Raw genomic sequence first — 26,351 nt, 5'->3', positions numbered from 1 at the left:
TCTACCCGCCAGATCCTTACGCTCTGCAAACAAACGTTGTCTTGTGGTGCCATCCAAAAAAGGTACAAAAATCGCTCTCACTAACCTTCTATGAATCGGTTCCACATTTGTGGAATGATCTCTCTGCTGCTACCATCAGCAGATTCTGTCGACATCTTTAAAAATTGCCTGAAAACACATCTCTTCCGTCTGCACCTGACTGGTCTTTTCTGACTTCTGTATCTTTTCTACAATATCTAATAATAATAAAAGCATGGTTATTTAAGCTTAGATAAACTAAACTTGGCTCTGTACAATGTAGTAGGCTTTGTGAGACATGTTTTTTTTGCTCTTATGCTTTTTGTTGTCCTAATGTTTGACCCAATTGCTTCCATTGTTCACCTCACTTGTAAGTCGCTTTGGATAAAAGCATCTGCTAAATGACTAAATGTAAATGTAAATGTAAGGTACTCAAGACAAACGCATCTCATTTTCACTAAAGTGAAAGTAATGTTACACAGGACATTTACTTTTAAGTTGCCATAGGTCCCTGCGGTCTAAATTAAAAAACAATGGTACTTACAATGTATTAATTTGCATCTTTGACTCGTACAGAGGAGGATTTCCACTGAAAGCAAAATAAATCCATTGCTCTCTTGTCTGTGAGGCTGCGGGAACAGTGTTCTGTGTTGGTCTGTGCAGCAATCAGTAGAACAGTTAACAAAAACAGTTTTGCTTACTTTTGCCATGGTGTAAGAACTTCACACACGGAAAACAAAAATGGCGGCATGGGTGGACACGTTCAAAAAAGGGGCAGAAATCTTATAACAAGAACTGCTGCCTACGTGAGAAAGTGAGTGAAATCTGAATTGGACGATTTCTATCAGGCTTGCAGAGATAGGCTGACATAAACAAAGTTACAGGATTGTCATTTTTCCCATTCTCTGAGTTGGCAAATGCACTACAGACCCGATTATAGCACTTGAAGATGTGATGAACTGTGCTTGTTTATTGTTTTATACTGTTATATGAGGTCTACTTATGACATTCGCTTATATCCAAAAACATAAAATCAATATGTATTAGGCTATTTTCTACCCAGTTTGAGGCCAGCTCTGCAAACGCTAGGTTTTAATGTGCGTGACGCTGATTTGCCACTGGCCTGCTCGTGACATCTTGCATATGTTTTTACGTCATCTTGTATGTATGATGTGTTAAAAATATGTAATGCTTTGTAACAAAATATTGTATTGTGGCCAACAGTATACTGGCATAGAGCTTTTTTTTCCAACCTTTTTCCACCAACTTATTCTTTCTCCAATTCTTTAACCTCATATTCATAACATAAGTGAAGAATTATGCATAAATATTAAACTGAAATAATTGTCATATGTTGCTAGAAAAACAAACACACTGACCCCGGTCTTTTGGCCATTTGAGGTCAGGGTTAGGGTTGTATTGTATAGTAAACCACTTTTTTTGTTAGGACTACATCACTGGTTTCATGCTATATTCTTTGATGAACATATAACATCCATTCACTACTTCAAAATGTAATTCCATTCTGCCTAAAAAGCCAGGTTGTGCAAGACAATTTACATGCCATGTGCAAAATAAAAATGCTTCGTTCTGTAAAACAACAAAAATCAACAGCCACAGCATATATAAAATATGGTTTATTATGAATACAGTAAGTACTTACTAACAATAGCAAGTCTTTTGCTTAATACATGTACAAGTAACAGTTCAGTTATGTTTTAGTCTCATTCCCTTGGCAAAGGTTTCTGAAAGCACATCAGTATCTGAGTGTTGTTGGCCTCTCTTGAGATATATATCCGCTTGTGCCTCTTGCTTGTCTTCAGCAGATACAAAAGCCAAATTGTAAAATGCTTCTTTGAATTTGTTCTGTGTGTTGAAACGCTTCTCTGCAATCTTTTTGAGCTTCTTGCCAGCTTGTTTTCTGTCATAGCTGTATATGGGAATCGTGTATGCTATCTTGAACTGACCAATTGCTTCGTCATCATCCTTTCTCTAATAGTGCAAAAACAAACCATATGAGGTGTGGCAGTCCGCCTTTTTTTAAGTGGCGTTGTGTCACCACATTTGTGGGCAAAATTTCATCCTGTCATGGAGTTTTTATGGCAAGATGTTAAATTTTTTCCACCCCACATGTGAAAAGGCATTCCTGCTGACTGAGTTTAGCTTCCGCGTTTTCATTGCTGGAGACATGAAGAAGTGAGATATTATCGAGTATTTTTAATAACCGATATCAAAGAATACAGTAAATATATGATTTCTGTAAAGTGCAGTTACCAGTTATTATGAATCTAAGTATTAATATGCAAATGATCACACACAATAAAACTACCACAACTATAAATCTATATGTGAACATTTAAAAATTGTAAATGGGTGAATATGACAGCATTACTTTTAATCAGTTTTTTCAATGGTTTGTTTGAGGGCAAACTGTATAAGCATTAAGATAGGTCTGTTTTTTCCTGTATAAAACCATAAAAAGTGACCCTTGCCCCATTTTACAAACGCAACAACAAATAGGCTAGTTTGTGCAGACCTTTGCTCCCATTTGATGTCACGAAGACGTAAGTAAACCGCAGATGAATAAGTTTCGGTTTTGAGATAAATAACTAATGTTAGCTGTTGCTTATTTGCCATACAGCCATTATGAGCTATTTTAATGTTTCCGTTTCCAACGAATTACGTCATATTTTGTAAAGTAAAAAAATAAAATATAAATAAATGTTTTTATTTTAATAATAGTGGTAGAAGTGGTATTTTATAAGTGCATATTTATACAACTTGTTTCCAGCCTATAATTTTATTGGTATAGGCTGAAGTAGACTGGAAATAATAAAAGTTTCCTATGTCACATGATCATGTTGGGTATTGCGTGAGAATGTTAATGTTTATCACCTTGGGCCGGTTGAATCAGGGGCATGTTCAAGCTCAAACCGGTGCGCAACGTTTTGCACTTGGCATTTTTAAGAAATTGGACACACTTGCGCTCTTCCTTCCTGCTGTGTGCACTTGCTGTCAACTGGCCAAGACCGCAAGTGGGGGTATTTAGACGCAGCCAGTTCAACGTTCCTATATCCCACACCTTGTTTTATAAATGTAGCCATCCCACCTCCAATACCTTGTTTCCTGTCTTTCCGAAATAGAACATATCCATGTAAATCAAAATTCAACTGAGGTTTGAGCCATGTTTCTTAACTTACTGAATCAGTCAGAGAGATTTCTGAATTAATATCTGACTCACTCACTGAACTTCAAGTGAGTTACAAAGTTTGTTTAAACAAAGGCTATATTTATACTTCATATTACCCCCACACGTTTCCTGTTCATTTCTTACCCTGTTGCTTCTAAGTCCACATATGCTACGAGTTAACACAGTACAAAATGGTTTGACGAATTCTCCCATTTTCTTGCCTCCAGTTTAACTGATTCAAAAGTAGATGTTAATTTAAGAAGGCAGTAATCAATATTCCCATATGTAGTACTCCTCTCATGGTTCTGCCTCATCTTGTCTTGCTTTTCTTGATCTAGTGGCAGAATCATGACAGAAACTTTTGTTTCATGTGGAGAGAGTCAATTATTCTCCTTATGGCTTTCTATACACTTTCTCTTGTCTCGTCTTTGTCTCCGCCCCCTCGTTTCCTCATTATTGCTTGTTAATGATCTCATGCCCTGCATCTGTTCCCCTCTTGATTTGATCCTTTTATAATGCCCCTGTGTTTTTTGTCCTGTGCTTGTTCATTGTCTTTTGAATCGTGAGTTTCTGTGCATGGTCAAGTCTTGTCTTGTTTAGTTATTTGTAGTTCATATCTAATGTTAACTGTAGTCTTGATTTAGTGTAGTTAGTATTAGTACTGTCTTGTCATATTATTATTCCCCTGTTTTGTTATGTTACCCCCTCATGGGTTTCTGGTTTTGTACTTTTTAATAAATGTCACTCTTAACCGCTCTCTGCACCTGGGTCCTCTGTCCTTGTCTCACTGTAATGTGACGGCAACTGTCAGCACACCTAGTCATATTAATGATTGTTTGTTCATGCTTGCATGTGTTTGATAAATGTTTCTTAATTCTGAAGATAAACAAAGATCCTACAGTTGTGGAACATAAAATGTTATAAATTATGAGAAATTCACTGTATGTAACTGTGATAAAAAATTGAGGTTAGTACATGAAATAAATTTGTTTAGCTTTTCCTAAATACATTTACAGATATTACTGTTGTAATGCCTAAAAGTAATATGAACTTGTTTTCTTTGCAGTATTTGAGGTCTGAAAACATGTAGCTTTTATAAACATAACTTTTGTCATTTTGACCTGTTTCTCCAGTTTGCATCTGTAGTAAGGTTCAAACAACTGGAAGGATGGAGACGGGAACCGGCAGACATTTAAATAAAGTTTTAATCAAATGAAATCAAAAGGTAAAAAAGTAAGCCCCTCACGGCCAACTGCCGGCGAATAAAACAAACTACAACAAAACAACTGAAGTTAAATGCCGGCAGCCACCTCACGGTCGACTGCCGGCCAAAAGAACATACATACAAACGTAAAAGTCATTAACAACCTCTGGCCCCGCCTCACGGCTCTCGTCACGTCTTCCTGACCACAGCATCTTTTATAATTGAAATTTGGAGAAATTTTGAGTAGTTCACAGAATAAAAAAATTATATTATTTTACCTAAACACATCCATATAAATACTAAATTCAGACAAACTGAAATGGTATATAACGTCAGATTTTATTACTTAAAATAATCAGTCCTAGGATCTATACAGCAACAAGTGTACAAAATGTTCAGATTAATTTTGACCCTAAAAATAGTCTAGAAGCTGTTTGATGGAGGAGATGTTCCCAGCGCTGCTTTTATATTCTCTCTCCGAGAAGGGAGGATCAAATTCAGAATGGAAAATGAAACCCTGTCTGAAGAGGGAAAAAGAGAGCGCACACTAGAGACAGCCTTAAAGCTGTGAAATATTTTCAAATTAAATAAAGACTACTTTAATACTAAACATGTTTTCACAAACATATAAACACCATAAGAGTAATTATTTTATTAATATACTTTCCATTCCATTCCATTTTCTACCGCTTATCCGAAATTAATATACATAATATTTATTAACATGTTTACATAATAAAAAAAAAAAAATCAGAATATTATTACATTCTGCCTATAAAGCCACTGTCCAACACTGATTACATGCCCAAGTAAAAAAATAAAAATATATTGTTTCGCTATCTTAAAAGCTAGAGCAGGTGTGTAAAATATTGTTTATGACAATACAGTAAACAGTACTAATAATAGAAACATTTCTGTTACATCATCGAAAAATAACATGGTAGTCAAAGCCCCAGAACTGTTTGTATTCCCAAATTCTTAAAAATATCTAATTTTGCGTTCAACAGAACAAAACGTATATAATAATTGTTCCTGCTATTGTAGTCAATAATGTCCAAGAAATGTCAGTTGTTGGTGGTGAAATTCAGAGTGCAGTAATGTCCTGTTAACGTACATGGCTCGACTTATCTTGACTTATCTGGACAGCTCATTGCATCAATCAGTTTTGTCCTGTAAAACCGTCTGTGCTTTCCAAACTGCCCTTTAGTGGACTAAACTGAAATCAACACAATTATCATCTCCAGACTTCCCATACAGTATTTTTTTATCCATTGATCTATTTGTCAATCATAAGTGATGAATATTTTGATTACAATAAATTGATAGACAGTATATATTTTGTGTACCAGGGTTTTTTTTTCTAAGTGCCTTTTAAATGCAATTTATGATGTTTAAATACTTTGAAAGGCACATTTTAACTTTTGACAAACAGAAGAAAACTTGAAGACATGATAGAACTGAGACTTAACAATGAAAATGTATTTCTGTAGTAAATACTAATGATGTCTGTTCACATTTTTTCATAAATACAGTGCTTTAAATGATGATATGTTACTATGCATTGATTATGTAAACATATAGAATGTCATAACTTTATATGGACAGCCTGAGAGTACAAAGATTGGTAAGATACTCATAATTTTCTCCATAACTCAAAGCTTTCTCATAGCACTCAATGGCTTGGCTCTTCTCTCCTTTCTCTTTGTGAATGAACCCTAGTATCCCATAAGCCTTTCCGACCTGTGTGTTTTTATTTATACGTTCCTCTGCAATCCTTTTTAAGTTGTTTTCACTTCTCTTCCCTTCATATGAACCTGGGTTCATCTTCAGGCATTCCATGTAGTGTTTGATAGCTAAAACTTCATCTCTTTTGCAGTGGAACTGGAATTCAGCGTAATCAAAATGAACAACATGCAGATTATCATTTTTCTCTTTGGCTGTCTCAAACGTCATATGAAACATCTCTTCGGCTCGTGAAACATCATGTTGTTCTCCGTAATGCAGTGCTAGATCACTCATAGCTTTGAAAAAGCCGGTTGCATGGGTGGTAGCCATTTCTAAATGGTAGATGATCTTATCACGAATCTGTTGAACCTCAGGTCCTCTGACATGATGATTTCCCTTCTGCAGCAGTTGGATTTTCTTCTTTTTATAGCAGAGAGCTAACTGATGATGTGTAAGAGCTGAATAAGGGGACAGTTCTAGTGCGTGTCTCATTAGAGCAATATCTCGGTCCACATTTCCTTTCTTACCAAAGAATTTTCCAGCATATGTCAAGACATCTGGGTGATCTGGAGAACTTTCTAAAGCCTTTTCCACCCATCGTTCAGCCTCTTCATAGCTCTTGTATATACCAAGTTGCAAAGCTAAACAGATCTTAAAAATATCATCATCAGGATTTGTTTCAATGGCTCGTCTCAGTTGCTTGATTACTGGTGAATTCTCAATAGTGAATTCTCCATATTCTGTTCGATACAGAGCGATGGCATAACCAGCGTTCCACTTACCAACTTCTGGTTCCAGATCTAAAGCCTTCTTGAAACATTCTTTGGATTTTTCATGATACTTGTAAGAAAATCTACGAAAGGTCCATCCCTTCTCACCAAGCACCTCTGGAACAGACGAAGACTCAGATGACATGTTTTCATTTATCTTCAGGACTTTCTGCAGGTAACTTTCACACTCTGTATAGTTCTTCATGTGGTAGTTTATCCAGGCAAGGTTTCCATGGGTGACAATGAGAGATTTGTGGAATTCTTCTACATGGCACTCTTTGTAAAGCTTCAATGATGTCATGAGATTGCTAAGTGCCTCTTCTAGAAACCCCTGAAGGAACTTTACATATGCTAAAGCATTGTAAGTGTGTGTGAGATCTTCTTTTTTCTCAACATGCAACTTGAGCTTTTCATTCAGCCTATTAAAATCAATGTCATCTTTTCTCAGAGCCCAGGTGAAGTCACATTCCAGCTGGTCAAGTTTTGTTCTCTGATCTCTTTCATGAACCATACTGGTAAAATAAAGCAGCACATTTTTATTATTTTCTAGTCTTTTACTCTCACAATGAGTTTATCATATTAATTTGCTACATTATTACTATGATTTCCACCAAATTTGTCATATTTTTTTATAATTTAATCAAAAAGACTCATTTTGGACAATAAAGTGTTTAGTTAAATTCTTAAATACCCTGCCTCAATTATCTGTCATGTCAATATAAGTTTTTGATCACATTATTTGATCATTGCACAAAAAATAGTATTATTGTAATACCTGTACCTATTAATGTATATGTAATGTTTATGTATATATTACAGATTTATCGGTTTGCCAAATTTATTGACCGATTTGAGCCTGTCGCAGATATTTCTGCATTTATGCCGCAGACATACTGCTGATATAAAACAATGTACAAAACAATGTACAGTGCCCTCAACTAATATTGGCAACCTTGGTAAATATGAGCAAAGAAGGCTGTAACAATACATCTGCATTGTTTTTCTTGTTGATCTTTTATTTAAAAAAATAACAATCTGAAGTGGGGAGAATATAACGTTATTAAAAAAAAATCTAATCCACCCTGGTCACATTTATTGAGTAAAATATCTCCCAAGTTTATTCCCATAAAAATTTGTAACAAAAGCCCTTAATCATTTATCACAATGGATAAAACCAAATATATAGTTCTGATGTACAATATAGTTCTGTTGAGCTATGCAAAATACAAAATGGCTTTAAAAAAATTGTTAAAACAAAAAATAAAACTAATTTCCAACATCAGGTCAATGATCAAGAAGTTTTAATGGACTGGAGATGTTGAAAACCATGTGTCTTTATTTTCAATGAGGGAAAGAATTTGAGGGGCCAAAGACTCTTCAAAAGAGCACAGATGATTTACACCAACATTTGAAGGATCTCAAGAGATTCTGTATGAAGGAATGGACTCGGATGACTTTTTCATGCAAATGGAAGTTGAGGAAAGTTTTGAATACAAGGGTGCCAAATATTGTGACCAGGGTGAATTAGAGAAAAACATTTCATTCATAATGAGATTTTACTTTGATGAAATGAGTACAATGCACAGAAACAAAGCAGATTTATTTTTACAGCGTTTTTGCTCATATTTACTAAGAGTGCCAATATTAGTGGAGGGCTTTGTATGCTTGCAAATGGTGTAATTACTTAGTTTATCCAGCAGAGGACGCTATATTGTTTGCTACTGGCGACCCAGGTAAATGTATTGTTACCTGCGGTTTTCCTGCTTTCTCCGGTACGTGTTCATATGGACATTGTGTGCACTTATTTTGTCCATTCTATCGAAAGATCCGATGTACTACATACATTAACATTCTATTTAACCCTCCCCTTGAAGAAAGAAGAACAGAAATCGTCGAAAGTGTATAAAAGAGACGGATTAAAGTTCCAGGTGCAAACGGGTAACTTTATGTTCTCCCTCTCCCTTTGGGAAATACTTAACGTACTGTGAAGTTAATAAACAATGTCCTCGCCCCCCCCCCCATAAAGTGTTTAGTTAAATTCTTAAATACCCTGCCTCAATTATCTGTCATGTCAATATAAGTGTTTGACCATTGCAAAAAAATGTGTTTAGGCAGATTGCCTGTATTCTGTTCATGTAGGCTAACTGTATTCTACAGCACTTCCAACTTTTGACTGTTAGACTACTTTACTGTTTATATACACATAAAGAATATTGGCAGACACATCGATATTGGACCGTTTTTACTCCCTAATATCGGTATCAGCATCGCCCCCCCCCCCCAAAAAAAACAATATCGTTCGGACTCTAGCTTATACAGTAATAATATTTAGTCGTTATTAGTTACTAGTTTAATCAGTAATGACATAACGTATACTGCTTATTGTTAGCCTATATTAGATGAACAAGCTCATAACATTTTTACTTTATAATTATAAATTATAAACTACTATTTCGAATAGTTTGTAGCAAAACACTTACCTTATCTTGAGTCAGTAGGAAATATTGTAGAAGTTGTGTGATGGAGGAGATGGTCCCGGCATGGCTTTTATATTCTCTACCAGAGATGGGAGGATCAAAATCAGAATGGAAACTGAAACCTTGAAAGAGAGAATTAGAGGAAGCCTTAAAGCTGTTAATTATTAGCAAGATAATAAAGATAAGTTTCATGCAATGGTGTAGTCGGGGCCATATACTTTTTTTCACAGCGCTGTTTGCATGCGTATAACGACTTCTTAAGATCTATATGCACTTGTTCTTCTGCTAAACATCTCCATGCTGCTTTTGTTGTTGATTACTCTTTAAATATCACGTTCACAATTTGTTCATACAATCAGTGCATTTCTTAAGAAAACACAAAATATTTATTGCGGCCCCGCCTCCAATAAACTAGCGCATCATCTTCAGTGTTGGAAATGCGGCAGCGAGGAATTCATCCCTTCAGTGACTGAAAGAGTCCCGCTGAAGCCTTCATGTGATAATGATAAAACTGCTCACTTTTAGTCAATGCTGGTTTAAAGGGGCGTTTTTTTCTACTTATAATAAACTTAAATAAATAACTTGTTATATAAATCATAGGGGTCCGCAGAATTTGTCTGTGAAGTTTCAGCTCAAAATACACCACAGATCTTTTATTATACCATGCTCAAATTGCAAATTTTTGCATGTGAGGAGAATCGCGCACAATGTTTTGGTGAGTATGTCTTTAAAGGAGAGGTTGTTCGAATGGTTAAACTAGATATTAAATAAGTCTCTGGTGTCCCCAGAGTGTGTTTGTGAAGTTTTAGCTGAAAAAAAACACTACAGATCTTTTAATATGCCATGCGCTACATGACTACTTTTGCATGTGAGGAGAAACGCACTGTTTTGGTGTGTGTCTCTTTAAATGCAAGAGAGCTGCTAGCCTCCGCCCCCGTTTCAAACCTGTGCTTCCAGCGACAAAACAATTAAGTATGGTCACATAAAGCGAACCAGAAACAAGGTCTCTTTTTTGAACACCAAACACATTGTTTCCGATAAGCACACCGGTTTCCCCCGGGGCCATTCCCGAAGCCCCTCTGGTCCCTTTTGGTCCGGTCGCGACCGCATTAGGGAGAGGGAACCACGTTGCATGTTTCCAAACCATACACACAGTTTTCTGAAGTGAAGATACTCGAGACAAACGCATCGCTATTTCTCCAAGTCAAATTAATGTTACACAGGACAATCCCGTCGCATGTTTACAAGCCACAGACATCGCATTCTAATAGTGAACGGACAAACGTGTCACAGCGACATTTTATCAAGTGTTAAGTTGCCGCAGGTCCCTGGGGTCTTACTTAAAAAATACCGGTATTTATAATGTCTTTATTTAGGTATGATGACATCGTAACCACTCGCGGCGAACATTCTGACTCAAAAATGTGTTCCAACCCGCGCGGTACTAAAATGTGTGAGTCATTCAATATCTTCTCCTGGCCGCCTGGTGGGAGTATGTTTTTCCAGAATACGACGATAACTACATCGAGTGCAAGCCCCTGAAGCGTTGGACACTTGGGGATTTCAGCCCTAATGTGATTTCAGGTCACCGCGGCTTTCAGAAAATTTGCGTTGCGTTCAACCGGTCGGTGGGCTTCATCTAAGCTTTGGACACTAATGAAAGGTAGTTGGACCTAAATACATAGGTCTTATCTTGTTACTTACGAAATTCCATCGAAATCCATCGAGGAGAAAGTATTTAACTAAATCGCGGAAATTGTGAAGTCACATTTGTGGCGGGTAGATTAGCGAATGTAATGCAGGCGCCGTTCTAAAAAAAACATCGTCTGTATTCAACTCATTCTGACTGTGTTTTTCTTGAAATTTCTCTCAATTAGTCATGCTATGTAGTTTAATATGCACATCATATGTGTTGTATGAATATGAATTAGCAATTAATTTTGATGTGTATTGTTTTTTCTCTTGTATTCTCAAAATAAATGTTTATGAATATGAATGAACGCTTATTAATTTTATTTGTTTTGAGTGAGGTACCATGGGTCTGATGCCCATTCCAGCTAAAACAGTATATTTTCATGATTTCATTTGAAAGAACTAACAAAATCCTACCTTCTATTCAAATTTCATGCAACTATCTGATAAAATAAGGAAGTTACAAGCAAAAATGTGTGAATAATAAGCATTTTCGGTCACACGACTTCTATTGGAGTTAATGTTAATTATTTTACTATATTCCTCGGTACTATAAATATCATAACTTTCGCAATCCTCAACTGATTTTCACAATTCAGGTGTCGTCGGAAAGGGAAATTTCAGATCTGTCTATTCATGTGATCCATTTTGAGATTAGGGGTGTTTGAAAATTTTGTCATCATACCTACTTTATTTGCAGCTTTGCCTTGTTCCGTGTGGATGATTTCCATTGAAAATTAAATAAATCCATCGCTCTCTTGTCTCCCGTAAGGCTTGGAACATTGTTCTGTGCACCCAACAACACAGCAGTTCGTAAGCTTTGCTACTTTTGCCATGGTGTTGGAACTTCACTCATGTGGAAACATGGACGGAAATATTATTACAAGAACTGCTGCCTACGTATGAAAGTGAGTGAAATCTAAACCGCTTGTTTTCTCTCAGGCTTGCAGAGATTGGTCACTCCCAATTAATAAAGTGACTGGATTGTTGTTTTTCTTGATTTCTTAGTTGGTAGATGCAAAATCAATAAGTTATAGGCTATTTTCTACACGGGTTCTGAGGCCAACTCTACAAACGCTCGGTTTTAATGGGCGTTACGCAGTGAAGACACTTGGAAGTTAACGCCCACCGCTTTGATTGGATAAAAGTTTGCGTAGTTGGAGCCTTCTGTGAATTTTTTCGAGACGTGCCATTAGGTTACACATTAGCGCCATTCACAGTTTTCCCAGGGCATTGTTGTAATACGTAAGCACGCTGTGAGAAAGTGGATTTCGGCCTTGTCCCACACGTAACCTGAGATGACTATATGCTTTGTTTTAATACATCTGTTCTGTCTCATGATCAACATTACCCAAGAGACATGTCTGGGCCGGACTGGATGACAGGAATCCGGTCACCATGTCCCTAAATGTTCTGGATGATAGAGAACAGGGAACTAAAATATATGCTGTCTTAGCAAATAATGTGAATCCGAGATCTGGTGATTTTCCATGACCGAATGATACTTCCTGTTATTGACATATAAATATTACCCCTTATGGCAATAAAAAGTAGGACATTGATTGAACTGCATTTTGTGTGTCTGTGTCAATTCTTGTTCTCCGGGATCCCGAAACTCTGAAGATTCAATCGACTGAAAGAGACGTCCCATTGTTGTAACAGCGCGGCTGGCAACAGTAATTAATTGCTAATTATTAACACACGAATATGAACGGTTAAAGCAGTCCTGATCAGACTGAAATTTGGATCGTGTTGTAAGCGTTGCTGCTCAGAAAGAAAAAGCTTTGGTGCTCAGAAAAATCTGTTTGATGTTTATTCTAGAAAAGATTCATTTATTCAAGGGTTGTATTAAATTGGGAAATATTATTGATATCACTGTTACTGCATGCTTTATTGGAATATTGTTATCAGGAAAAAGAAGGTGAATTTAAGATCACCCCAGATCACAATACAATATACGCAATACTGTTGAAATTGTCACTATCAGTCGATCGAATCAAAGAGTCCCTGCTGCTATTTCTATTTTTTCTGCATTGTTTTATCACTGCCAAAAATTTTGTCTGTGAAAGATGGGTAGTTCCGTTTCTAGGCCACTGCCAGACGAAACGCCAGTCGCATTTATGTATAGAAATAATCAAGGATTTTATACAGACCCATATGTTAGCAATCTAGCAGGATGGTCAGAGGGTATAAAAGTACAAATGGAGGTTCATTATCCGAGGGACAGTTCTTTTTCTGATGAATTTGTGGCTTTGTCACGGTCTATGCTAAAAGAAGGGTGGGGAGACCCATTGTGGGATTATCCATACATGAATAGGGCCTACGCCGTATGGAACGACATGAAAAAGGTCTGGGACCAGGGTCCCGAAAAAACACAAATTGTTGCATATGTTAAAAACCAGAATCGGCGGCCGTCAGAAAAGCCGCCGGCCTATAACATCCCTTGCCAAAGCCAAGTCTCCCCCTCTGCACCGATCCAAATACCAAAACCAAAATTTGCACAATTTAATTCTGCAGGCAAGGAACAAACGGTCGCTTTTCAACCGCCTATTAACAGGTGAAATCTGACACAACGGAAAGACCGCAAAAATCAATGGTTTGGGTAAGAGCACGAAACACGCTAAATGTTAGGCCCATACGAATGTCTGACGTGGAGGCCATATGTAAAAGCCTGCCTTCTCCGCAAGAAGCAGGAAAGTATGTGTCGATTTTGCAAACGCACACAAAATATTCACACTTTACAGGCGCTGATTTTCGTGCGGTGCTGTTAAGAACGTTAGAGAAAGACGTGACGGAAACACTGTTGATGGAAAAATGTCCCTCATTAAAAATTGAGAATGATAAAATCACAGAAAACGGAACGGGTGCAAATCCACATGTGTTATATTGGGAAACATATTCAATTGTGGAAGTGTTCTTTAAAGAACTAAGAGCGTTTCTGGATGAGCGCTTAGGCAGCCAACAGGATCTCTCCTTTGCTGCCAGCACTAAACAGGCTGCGAAAGAGCCAGCAGCTCAATTTTTTGTACGTTTTAAGAAAGCGTGGACAGAAGACTCTAAATTGCCAATGAACAATGAGATAAAACCTCTGTTCATTAACACTTTGCTAAATAATATGAACAGCAAGCAAGCGCAATTAATTAGGATCACAACTTCTAATTTACATGAAATGTCTTTGGATAATCTTGGCAAACGCATACGTGAACTCGATGCTTCGGGCGGGTTTGCAGATGGGTTTACAGGTAAACAGGAAGGAGCAATGTTTACAGGATTTAAGGAAAAACGGAGCAATGATAACCAAAATTTTGACAATCCTCAGCCGCAGTCATTGTGCCCTCAAAGGAGGAAGTCAAATATTATTTGCTTCCATTGCGGAAGAAGAGGTCATTTCAGAAGAGAGTGCAGACAGCTGCACAGCATTGCGTCACCTCAGCTAAACTCTGGTGACACACACAGCCCCCAGCGCGCACCACAGCGCGGGCCACAGAGCAGAAGTGAGAACAAAAATGACTCTCGTTCTTATCCAACACAGTGGCAAGCCAACCAAGCCTAGAGTTGCCCACAGAGTGACGTCAGTTCTGATCTATGTATGATGACTCTCACATTCGCTAATGACGATGAAGACCTGCCTTATTTTACTCTTTTAGTAAATGGGCAGCCTCAAACATTTCTGCTTGATACAGGTGCGGATGCATCATCAATGACATCAAATAGTTATGAGGGTCCTTTAACTAATCAAATTATTCACTCTGTGGGAATTTCAGGAACTGACATTGCTTGTGCTATGACACCTCCAATTGAGGTTAAAGCACAGGGCATTAAAACATTTTTTCACAAATTCACGATTATTCCAGGTGCTCCATTAAACCTTTTGGGTCGCGATATGATGCATAAATTAGGTTGTTTTTTCTTTTCTGTCTAGTCTACAGGCATCCGTCGATCCTTTGCCGACAGGTGGACAGCCTAGCAGTATACAAACACCTGTCTCCGGTGATAGCATGCCTACACGGGTAGACTCCATGATTAACCCCTTGTTATGGTCTCAGTTCAAGGATGACACTGGTTTCATTGACATGGAACCTTAGAGGCTAAAATGAAAACTAACAAGCCTGTCTACATTAAACAATACCCTTTGTCTAAAGATAAGGAACTAGGTATTACTCCTTTGATTGAAAATTTTGTCCAGCAGGGTGTCCTCGAACCAACACACTCACCATACAACACACCAATTAATCCTGTAGTAAAGGCTGATGGGAAAACTTGGAGATTGACTCAAGATTTAAGAGCAGTAAATCAGTTAATCATACCACTCGCACCAATTGTGCCTGATGTTTTGACTGTTATGAATTCTGTGCCATACTCACATAAGTATTTCACAGTAATTGATTTGTGTGCAGCATTTGTCTCCGTGCCTGTACACCCAGACACTCAGCCTTTGTTAGCATTTACATTTAAGGGACAGCAGTATACGTGGAAACGCCTTGCACAGGGATATGCTGACTCCCCAGCTGTTTTCTCTGCAGCAGTGCACAGAACTCTGGCCAAAATGACTGATTTACCATCATCAGTTTGTGTTCTTCAATTTGCAGATGACATCCTCGTGTCGGGGGAGACGGAGGAGGACTGTGAAAAAGCATCTATCATTGTTTGCAATGTTCTTGCAGAAACAGGTTTCAAAGCTTCAAAAGACAAACTGCAATGGGTCAAACCAAAAGTGATCTATTTGGGACATGTGCTGATGCAGGGCCTTAGAGCTATTTCCACAGACAGGGTCCAGCTCATCAGAAAGGTTAAGTCCCCACGAACAGTGCAGCAGCTTCAAAGCTTTCTGGGACTGATTAACTATTGTAGGCAGTGGATACCTGACTGTGCTATTCACGATAGGCATCTAAGGGGCCTGATCGATCACAAAGCTCCGCCTAGCACACCATTGGAGTGGACTGCGGAAGCAGACGAACATTTCAATGCTTTAAAAACAGCCATCACAACCGCACCTGCACTGGGCCTGCCAGACTACACCAAGACTTTCCATTTGCACGTCAGGGAAACGGTAGGGGCGGCCTTGGGTGTCCTTTTGCAACAGCATGGTTCCACATATAGACCAGTTGCATATCTGTCTAAAAGGTTAGATAACATAGTCACAGGTATGCCCGCATGTCTTCGTGCGTTAGCAGCAGCTGCTCTGATTGTGCAGATGGCTGAGAAAACGGTGCTGTCACACCCTTTAACGTTGTATGCATCCCATCAGGTAGGCGCAATTTTACACAACATGCAAACGCAACACATGACAGCGCAACGACGCTCTGGTTATGAGGCTACTTTGCTGGCGACAAAAAATCTTAACATAAAACCAACAGCAAGCATTAATCCTGCTTTGCTGAGCATTCTGGGTATGGTAGACATGGCAGATTTTAATGTTGAACATGATTGCATCTTTGAACTGACCACCTCTTATTCTTCTAGGGTCGATCTGTTGGATACGCCCCTAGAGGGGGGAGAACATATTTATGTTGATGGGTCTTGTTCAAAGCCCTCGGACGGTGTCTACCTCTGTGGCTATGCTGTGGTTTCAGATTCAGGAGAGGTAAAGGAAGCTTTTGCTCTAGACTACAATTCGGCACAAGCAGCAGAGTTGATAGCATTAATACGGGCCTGTGAGCTGATGACAGGGAAGAGAGTAACAATTTACACAGACTCAAAATATGCCTGGAGTGTTCTTCACCACTACGCAAAAATGTGGGATGTAAGAAAGTTCAAAACTTCTGATGGTAAGCCAGTAGCACATGCAAATCTGATAGGACAGCTAACTGAGGCAGTTCAGCTCCCTCTCGAAGTGGCCATTGTGAAAGTTAGAGGTCATTCTTCAGGGGACGATGAACAAGCATTAGGCAACAGAAGGGCTGATGAAGCCGCAAAGGCAGCAGCCCAAGCTCAGATTAAATCACCATTTCATCCTAAAGAGGAAACACAGGTAGCAATGACAGTGCACATAACGAATGTACCTGACATTGACATCAAAATTCTACAAAGTCAACCAACACAGGGAGACTTAGAGCATTGGAGCAAAAATACTTGTGCTCCTGACAAGGAAGGGATCATAAGAGATGAACAGGGTAGAATAGCATTGCCAAAATTAGGATTAATTATCCTAATAAGACACTACCATGGTTTATCTCACACCAGTTGTGCAAAAGTAGTTCAAGCAATTAATCGATTGTACTGCATTGCTGATGTCCATAAGACAGCAAAACTTATTTTGGATGCATGTTTAACATGTGCTCAGGTGAATCCACACAAATCAGCTAAACACGATGCACTGACACATCCGGAAGCACCTTTTCAACACCTACAAATTGATTTTACACACATGCCGCCAATAGGTAATTTGAAATATCTTTTGGTAATTGTTGATCGATTCTCAAAGTGGCCCGAAGCTTTCCCATGTGCAAGGGAGGATGCCAAGACAGTGGTAAAGATCTTAACGAAGGAGATAGTGCCCAGGTGGGGAATTCCTTCCGTTTTTGAATCGGACAACGGACCTAGTTTTATGTCAAAAGTAACACAGCTCTTGGCAAAAGCGTTGTCTATTGATTGGCATTTTAACATCCCTTACCATCCGCAGAGTGCAGCTGTCGTGGAGAGAAGTAACAGAACACTAAAAACACGTCTAACAAAAGCGGTACTCGAAACAGGAAGGAAGTGGGTTGATTTATTGCCCGCAGTCTTGGCAGAAACGAGAATGACTCCATCTTCCACGACAAAATTGTCGCCTTTCGAGGTATTAATGGGTAGACCTTTCCCGACCCCGTGGGTCACAAGCCGGTCCGGTATTTCTTCCTTAGGGGACTTGGAGGTGATCCAGGAAGATTACGTGACTTCCCTAATCGAAAAGTTGAACTCTATATGTGCTGATGTCTCTTTGTGTCTCCCTCTGCCCTCAGAACAGCCTACTCATAAATTTGTTCCAGGACAGAAAGTCTTTGTGAAAAGCCTGAAGCCAACAAGGGTCGGAGAATCAAAGTACCACGGACCAGCGACTGTAATTGCCGTTACACGGACAGGAGTTCTGACGGATTTCCAGCCACAGTGGATACACGCTTCAAGACTGAAGTTGTGTCTACAGGAGAGCAGGCAAGCTCCAATTTAAAATAGAATCTCACAAGGGGATTCACCTTACTGCACCTAAGGGTGGGAGAAAGCACTGACTAAGCTGAGGAAAGAACTACCTTTCGTGAGGTGGGGGCCACCCAAAGCAAGAACATAGAAGGCCCATTGAGCCAACAGTGCTGACTCCATAGATTCCCCTAAAGTGCACTAAGGGCCAAATTCAATACTCTTTAAATTCTAAAAAAGGGAAAAAAATTTATCCTTTAGTACAAAAGTTTCTATGGATTTCTTCAATACTGATACTTATACCCCGTGCACAATTACTGAAGCCCATCTTGAGTTTGGCGAGGACATTCTCAGATCAGTAGAATCGACCTTATTGTGCGCCCCTACCCCATCTAGAGTACTGTTGCAGCGTCCTATGCCAGGCAGACTGATTCTGTATGCTTTCATACTAGAGGGGGGAGAACTAATTGTAAGCAAGAAAGACGTCCCAGCGCCACAATAATGTATCCTCACAGGCCATGGCACCCATTTAGGCAGCCAGGTATGTGCGGAATGCGAGGAACAACGATTATTCTAATCCTACTAAGTGTAATAATCACCGGTATAATTCTAAGCCAAGAAGTAAATTTTTATAGAGAAGGAAATGAAACTGTTAACACTCTGCCAAAACGGGAAGTGGAAGAAAGCTTCCCTGATGATAGTCCACTTGACCTCACTTTTAAAGCAGGCAGCAGCGCAAATTTTCTTTGTGACCCAATATCTTCAGTCATGAAGGATATCTATAACACAGAAGCAGTTAGAGAACAATATGGGGAAAGTCTGTATATCTGCAAGGAACCTTGTGGGTGGGCACAGGTAACTGCGTATCATGGCCCTGAAGCCACAGGCACCGACCCCAGATTTGGGATACAGATTGTAGAGTTGAAACATAGAGCAATGTGGGGAGAAAAACGCTGTATCTATTGCGATGAGAGAAGAATTATTCCTGACCAATTCCTTATTTCACTCCTGGGGAGAGCTCAAAGGGACAGTTATGCATGGGTAATGAATGTCACCATAACTGATGTTACATTTCAGGATGAAGGAACATACTATTGTGTATGGGCCCTAGCGGGTAGAGACGGATATCAGGAAGTTCGGATAAAAATAGAACAACCAAAAATGCATGAAGTCAAAGAGATAATACAGGAACTAAGTGCACGCCAGATACAAAACTGCCCAGAGAAGCAGGGAGAAGCCTCACAAGATATTGATTTTTTCATGAGTTCTAATCTCAATCAGGAAACAAAGGAAGTAAGAGTTGCAAAAGCTAAATGTGGTGGCAACTATGCATGTGCCCTAGCCTTATTGCAGAGAGGAGTTGTAGCAGATGAGGTTATAGGAGACTGCTGGGTGTGTCTACAGCTCCACTCAATGTGGAAAACACAAGAGCTTACGGCAGACATGCTGTTAGATGACAACGGTAACTGTGAAATGCCAAAACAGATGTCTTTGATTGTACAAATGGCTCTGAATATTAGAGAAGAAAGAATACCAACATCCATAATTCGAGACTATAACTGTTCGTATTCAGGGGCACCTTTTCAAGGCCCTGCATTACAGGTACACGCCCACCCTGCAGAACTATGTGTTTGTTCCAAGTCAGGCAAGCATAGAGTAGGAACGTCTGATTGTAAAAACACAATTATTCTTGATCAAACAAAAAGCGGAATTCATAATTGCACCGTCAACTATCACAACAAAACTGCTGAGGGATTCGAATGTCCATTCACACACTTAGACAGTGCACCTGGAATGGTGTGGGTTTGTGGTGAAACGGCATATTACCATCTAGACTCAGGACAGTGGAAAGGTTGTTGTTATGCTGCTATCTTGTCTACAGGGACTAGCATAATAGAAAAGGAGAAGCATAGAATTTCGGCCACATCTCTGAAAAGACAGAAAAGGGAAGCGACAATGCCAAAATATTATGCAGGCCATTTAACTACAGATCCATGGACTACTCCTTGGGAGAATGTCGGTTGGTCAATCGCTGGGCTCGTAACAGGAACAGGAACTACCGTCGCACTGAACAAAATTAATGGTTTGGCATGGCAAGTACTCTCTCTGGAAAACGACACAGCACAGGCTTTAAGTTTAATCTCCAGCCAACTGTAGAAAATGAGAGTAGCTGTGGTGCAACACAGACTTGCTTTGGATATATTAACAGCAGAGAAAGGAGGAGTGTGCAAAATGTTAGGAGTATCTTGTTGTTTTTCAATTCCAGATTATTCAGATAACATCACTTACGTTGTGAAGCACATGAGAGACTCAATCCGTGAACCAAAACCGGTAGATGCAACATGGTTCCATTGGTTAGATAGCCTAACAGGGGGATGGGGACATTGATTGAACTGCATTTTGTGTGTCTGTGTCAATTCTTTTTCTCCGGGATCCCGAAACTCTGAAGATTCAATCGACTGAGACAAGACTCTTCAACTTATTCAAACATTAGATTTTTAGGGGACAGTAAGACTGAATTATAAGCAATTGATTTAGAATCTTACACACACTGTATGCTTGCACCAGAAATGATGTGTGTGTATGTACGCTGTATGTGAATTGATGCTGAGTAAAACGTGTTCATTAGTAAATTGCATGACGTCTGGTAATACTTCATGGCGGCAATGGTAAAACAAACTATTTCATCGTCTAATAAGTGTTCGTGTCCGCTGAAGCAGAAACCGTGAGCAGATATAGTTTATGGCTATTGAAAAAGCTGATGCGAACGGCAAACGCTATTCTCTTATATGCTCGTGTAGCCTATACACCCATTGGATCTGAAGCAGCACGTTGTCTGCGTGATAGGTGCTAATCGGTCCAAAGAAGACAATATAACAAGTGAAAAACCAATGAAAGCATAGATGATTTTGTGACTAGAGCCAGAACTTTAGCACTGAAATGCCAATTCCCTGATGAGGAGCTTAATGAACGATTAGACAAGCTTATTATTGCCAGAACACCCTTTGATGCATTAAGAAATGATTTGTACAGAAACCCTAAAGGATATCCCATTGCTGATGTACTTGCAGAAGGAGGGAAGTATGAAGCCTTAGCAGATGGAAATTATCAAATACAGCAGCTCAGCTTGTCAAATACAGAAAAAGTTCCATGCTGATGGAAGAGGACGAAGATGTCATAAATGTGATAAGAATCACAAGCCAAGGCAGTGTCCTGCATACAACGATACATGCTCTATGTGTGGCATCTAGGGTGACCACCTGCTAATAAGCCCCAGGGGGGACAAGGGGTATGTTTCTGAGGGACAATGTGGGACACTGCCTGGCGCGGCGGTGCCCCCACCCCCCCGGACAGACTCACTGATGGTGGTTTACCCATTTCTAGCACCTTACATGGTATATTAATAATGCCCTATTCCCCTAAACATGTGTAATTCATGATGTATGCTCATGAATAGGCCAGCCAATGTATATATTTTTTTAAATAAAGATTCACAATATTTTGAACATTCAATGAATTGACAAATGCACTTCCACTTACGATTTACTTTAGCTATTTCATTTTCCCAGTCTTTCTTGTATCCACACCTTCTCTTTTTAATTAATGGCTCAGACCAGTGGCGTTGCTAGGCCCATTTTAGGGGAGCTAAAGCCCCCCTAAAGTTCTAGCTCAGCCCCCCCCTAAAATATTGTGTGTAATGTAATCTGTATGTTACAGTACTCTCTTCAATGAATACTCTTACACAAAACAGGTTCAGGTAAAAGTTTTACCAATGCATCCACAGCACAGCAAATCAAATTAAAGAAACCAAAAATATACACGCAAACACAGCATGACAATCACATAAGAAACCCTGGTGAGATACTCTATACATACAAATAATTAAGGTCTCAACAAGAACAACGGTTAGGCCTTGCCGAGCCAAAGTAGCCGTTGCCGTACTGCAAATGAAAACAATACATCTTTATTATAATTACATTAAAAACCCTCATCCCACATTCCCCAATTAAACAACCCTTCGTACCCGTCTCAATAGTCCAATGCACCCTCGCACATGGTCACTACCAACAAACTCCTCCGATTCCGGCATGAACATCCGTCCACTTCAGAAGTCACACGCTATAATAGACAACCATTAAAACCTTCTTGTATATATTAAAACCAACAACCTAATCAATTTAATAAACAAGCAAATTACCTTTCCAATATTCGCTTCTGGGTGTTTCACAGGACACGCGCTATGCACCGCAACATCAACATGCGAGTTGGTGTGTCACCTTCATTCCTGCCAGCCAGAAACATACACCTCTCCCAACTCGTTCCTAACGGGCACCTTTATTCTCCTAGCCACACCCCTTGTCTTCGGCACTTCCCTCGGTCGTACCCGCTAAATGTACAACAATTCGAGATCGCTTTATAGACCCCTTTAAAACTCTTATTATGAAAACGGCGTTAGGCTGCGTTATTTAGCGCATTCTTCAATTCACACACGTCAGCACATTGGAGTTAACATCAATAGCAGAGTAACGTTAAGGTGTGTTCATTAACATGACATCTGCATTTTTGCCATTCTTTGTTATAAATGCATCTTAATATGATGTGGAAGCAATACAATACCCTTTCCCATTACTGTTTAAAAGTTTTACGTGCGTTTACTGCCGTTAACTATTTGTTAACGTTACCTCAAGCAAAATGAAAGCACTAAACACCAATGACTGCATACTTCGACGATCAAGATGATATTGTAGCACACAGAAAGTTTCATTAATGATGATGTGCTATAGTTATAGAGTCGACGGTAGTTTTGACAGCTCCGTAAAGAGGACGGGCAGATAAGAGTTACTGTAGTTCAGCCCGGTGCGGCAGTGTTATTCATTGTTCTGAGTTCCGAGGAAATAAAAGTGTACAGAAGCTCTATGTCGTTTATCAGACGCTTCAGTATTTTTATCATTAATTGAAAACATATTGTGAAGGTAATAGATGAACACGCAGTCATGCAGACAGTGACAGCACTAATGCTAAACAGAATGAATGGCAGGGAAACATATTAAGTTATTCATACTAAATAATGATTCAGCAGTTGATTGTGACATTTGTTTTATGGATTTGTGGCTGTTGTTGTCACTTTGAAACATAAATGTTGCAGATTGACCGATTAATGTGATATTCATTTGAATAACAATTACTTGTATTTATGCTTTTCTGCATATTCTTTCTTAATTATTTATTTTAGTAATGTATACAATATGTGGTGATTAGAGTGTGGCTCTCTCTATATATATATATCCTGATTGGAGGCTGAGCCCCCTTAATATTGAAAACCTAGAATCGCCCCTGGCTCAGATCAGTCTCTTTCTCCATTTTTCAAATTGGAGCGCGCATCTAAAAGTTCCTTCCCAGTGTGTGCTTGTGCGTGCGCTGTCATGACAACAACGGAACAACCTAGTCAGCAGTTCAACTGAGGGGTGGGTGTGGCAACAGTAGCGTGCTGAACTGTCAAGTAATGTTCGTTTGGCTGCCTGGGGCTCGATGATATAGAGTGACCAACTTTTTTTTGAGCAAGCTTTGATTATGCGTGACACGGTCTCAATTTGCGGGACGCATGAATTGGGCTTCAAACGCTGTGCACGCACGCGCTACGCGGGACGGGTGGTCATCCTAGTGGCATCAGAGGCCATTGGGCACCATGATGTAAAAGCAGACGACAGAAACAGCCATCCAGCCAGCACAGAAGGAGTAAGTAACATACACGCTACAAATACCAAGGCAACTTCAACCAAAGAAAACACCATAAACATTAAGAGCCCAGCATCAACACTGTGGAATGCAATAAAAATGACGATGAGTATTCATACCAAAAAAAATTCTACTTGATAACTATCAGTGCAAAATGCCTGCACAGCATCCATGTAAAACAACCCAGAGATGAGGATTTCAGAACTCTGAATGTCAAACCACCCCACCTGAAAGGATGTGGACACACGCTTTGTCTGAAAATTTATACTGGGTTATCAGGGAATACACTTCCATTGCGCACATTCAAACAGATGTATGGTACATCACCACAGAGCATGGAACATATAAAGCCAGCATCCAAAGTAAAGCTAACATAATATACAGGTGATGAGATTCCCTGCTTTGGAACTATTAACATGTTTTGCCAGTACAAGGAGTCCAGATGGATAGATACAAAATTATATGTTGTCAACGTACCAGGACCAGCTGTAGTTGGATTACCCACAAGTGAGCTCCTTAACCTTGTGACTGTAAATGTGGATGCAATGCCTGAAGGAGGAGACGATGGTCATGTGAAAGAGTAACCAAAAGTGAACATCCAGCAAGGCATAAAAAGCTTCAGCGACCTAAAGGAAAAATATCCAGACCAATTTGACAAAATTGGCAGTTTTGAAGGCACAGCAAAGCTCATTTTGAAGGAGGATGCAAACCCATTCATTGACCCACCATGTAAATGCAGCATCCACATCAAGGACAAACTAAAAAATGAGTTTAACAAACTTGTTAATCAAGAAGTCCTGCGAAAAGTAGAGGAGCACACAGACTGGTGTTCCAGTCTCGCCTTCAGCACAAAGAAAGACGGATCTCTCCGAATTTCTCTGGATCCACAAAATTTGAATGCAAGCTTGAAGAGGTGTCCTCACAAAATTCCAACAATGGAAGAACTAAACCCCAAGTTTGCAAACGCGAAAGTATTCAGCAAACTGGATGCAAAAGCTGGGTACTGGTCAATGCACCTGAATGAAGAATCACAAGTTCTAACTACATTTCGTACTCCATTTGACAGATACTGCTGAAACGCTTACCATTCGGCCTTTGTGTATCTCAAGACCTGTTCCAAGCTAAAATTTATCAAATCCTGGAGGGCTTCCAAGGTGTTATTAGGAGAGCAGATGACGTTGCAGTGTGTGGAGCTAATGAAGAAGAGCATGACAAGAACCCAATAAACCTGATGGAAAAAGCTGTGAAAACAGGATTGGTGTTTAACAGTGACAAATGCAATATTAAGCAGCGGAGCATATCCTTCTTTGGAAAGCTTTACACGGATGAAGGAATCAGACCAGATCCAGCCAAAGTGGATGACGTACAAAAAATGCCAATGCCACAATATAAAGATGACCTCCATTGTTTCATGGGTATGCTGAATTACTTGTCCCCTTGCATTCCGAAATTTGCGGATAAAGCACACAGCATGAGAGGATTACTGAAAAGTGAATCACAGTGGGCTTGGGAATCTGACTATAAAAAATGCTTTGAGGATCTAAAGGCAACAGTGACTGTGGAAGCTTGCCTTAAGTAATACAACCCAACAGCCAACCTCATGCTGGAGGTAGATGCTTCGCAAAAAGTCATTGGTGTAGCTCTGGTGCAGGTTCGAGCGACACCCATCGATAGTGACCTGCTATCCCCAGCAGAGTTGCTCTACGGTAGACCCATAACAACACTCCTACCAAGTCACACAGAACCAGGAAAACTGGAACACAGACAGTACTTAGAAAAGACAAAGATGATGAAAACCCTACATGATCGATGCAGTGGAAGAGACTCACCCCCACTGTACCCTGGACAGTGTGTAAGAGTGCTCGACAAGGAGAGAAAAACATGGCACCCAGGGACTGGTGTGGAAAAATGCAAGGACCCGAGAAGCTACCTGATCCAAACACCAAATGGAAAAACATTTCGACGTACCAGGAGTCACCTCCACGAAATGTATGCACCACACACATTCAAGGTCCAGAAAAGAGTAACATTTAACGAGACATCAAGAAAAGATTCAATTTTACAAAGTCACAATGATTTTGTTGAAAACTCAATTACACAACCTCCTGAAACAGGGCAACACAACACAGACACTGAGAAAACAAGACCGAAATGTACTAGATCGGGACGGATCTTTCACGGTCCTGTTCTTCCAGTCCTGAGTATTCATGAGTATTCATCGACCCATCGTGGGTTTATTGTTTTGTGTCTTAATAAATATTGTTTAACCCCATCTCTACTGTCTGCGTTTGGGTTCTGTCCGTCCGGACGTGACAGAATGAACCGACCAAAAAGAACCCAGCAGTCAGCAGCGACTGAGTCAAGCGTGGCGTTTCGTAGCCACCATGCCCACGTCTTGCTCAGTCTGAAACAGAAGGGGACTCCGC

General features: G+C 39.6%; 1 protein-coding gene across 2 annotated transcripts in view; it reads right to left on the bottom strand.

Moving 5' to 3' along the window:
• Window positions 1-5,049: 5,049 nt before the first annotated feature.
• LOC130439344 (interferon-induced protein with tetratricopeptide repeats 5-like) overlaps window positions 5,050-26,351 on the bottom strand; it is a 40,904-nt gene continuing 19,602 nt past the window's right edge. The window contains exons 2-3 of one of the 2 annotated variants that reach the window (XM_056771931.1): window positions 9,388-9,506; window positions 5,050-7,419 (exon numbers count right to left, since the gene is read on the bottom strand). In XM_056771931.1, the coding sequence (XP_056627909.1) occupies window positions 6,006-7,418 (1,413 nt within the window). In that variant the 5' untranslated portion in view covers window position 7,419; window positions 9,388-9,506 and the 3' untranslated portion in view covers window positions 5,050-6,005. The remainder of the gene's footprint in view (window positions 7,420-9,387; window positions 9,507-26,351) is intronic. The other variant, XM_056771932.1, reaches the window with a different exon arrangement.

Source organism: Triplophysa dalaica, chromosome 17 (genome assembly GCF_015846415.1).
Source record: "Triplophysa dalaica isolate WHDGS20190420 chromosome 17, ASM1584641v1, whole genome shotgun sequence".
NCBI classification, from domain to species: Eukaryota; Metazoa; Chordata; class Actinopteri; order Cypriniformes; family Nemacheilidae; genus Triplophysa; species Triplophysa dalaica.
The sequence above is the reverse complement of the archived record's forward strand: the minus strand, read 5'-3'. Positions and strand labels throughout refer to the sequence as shown.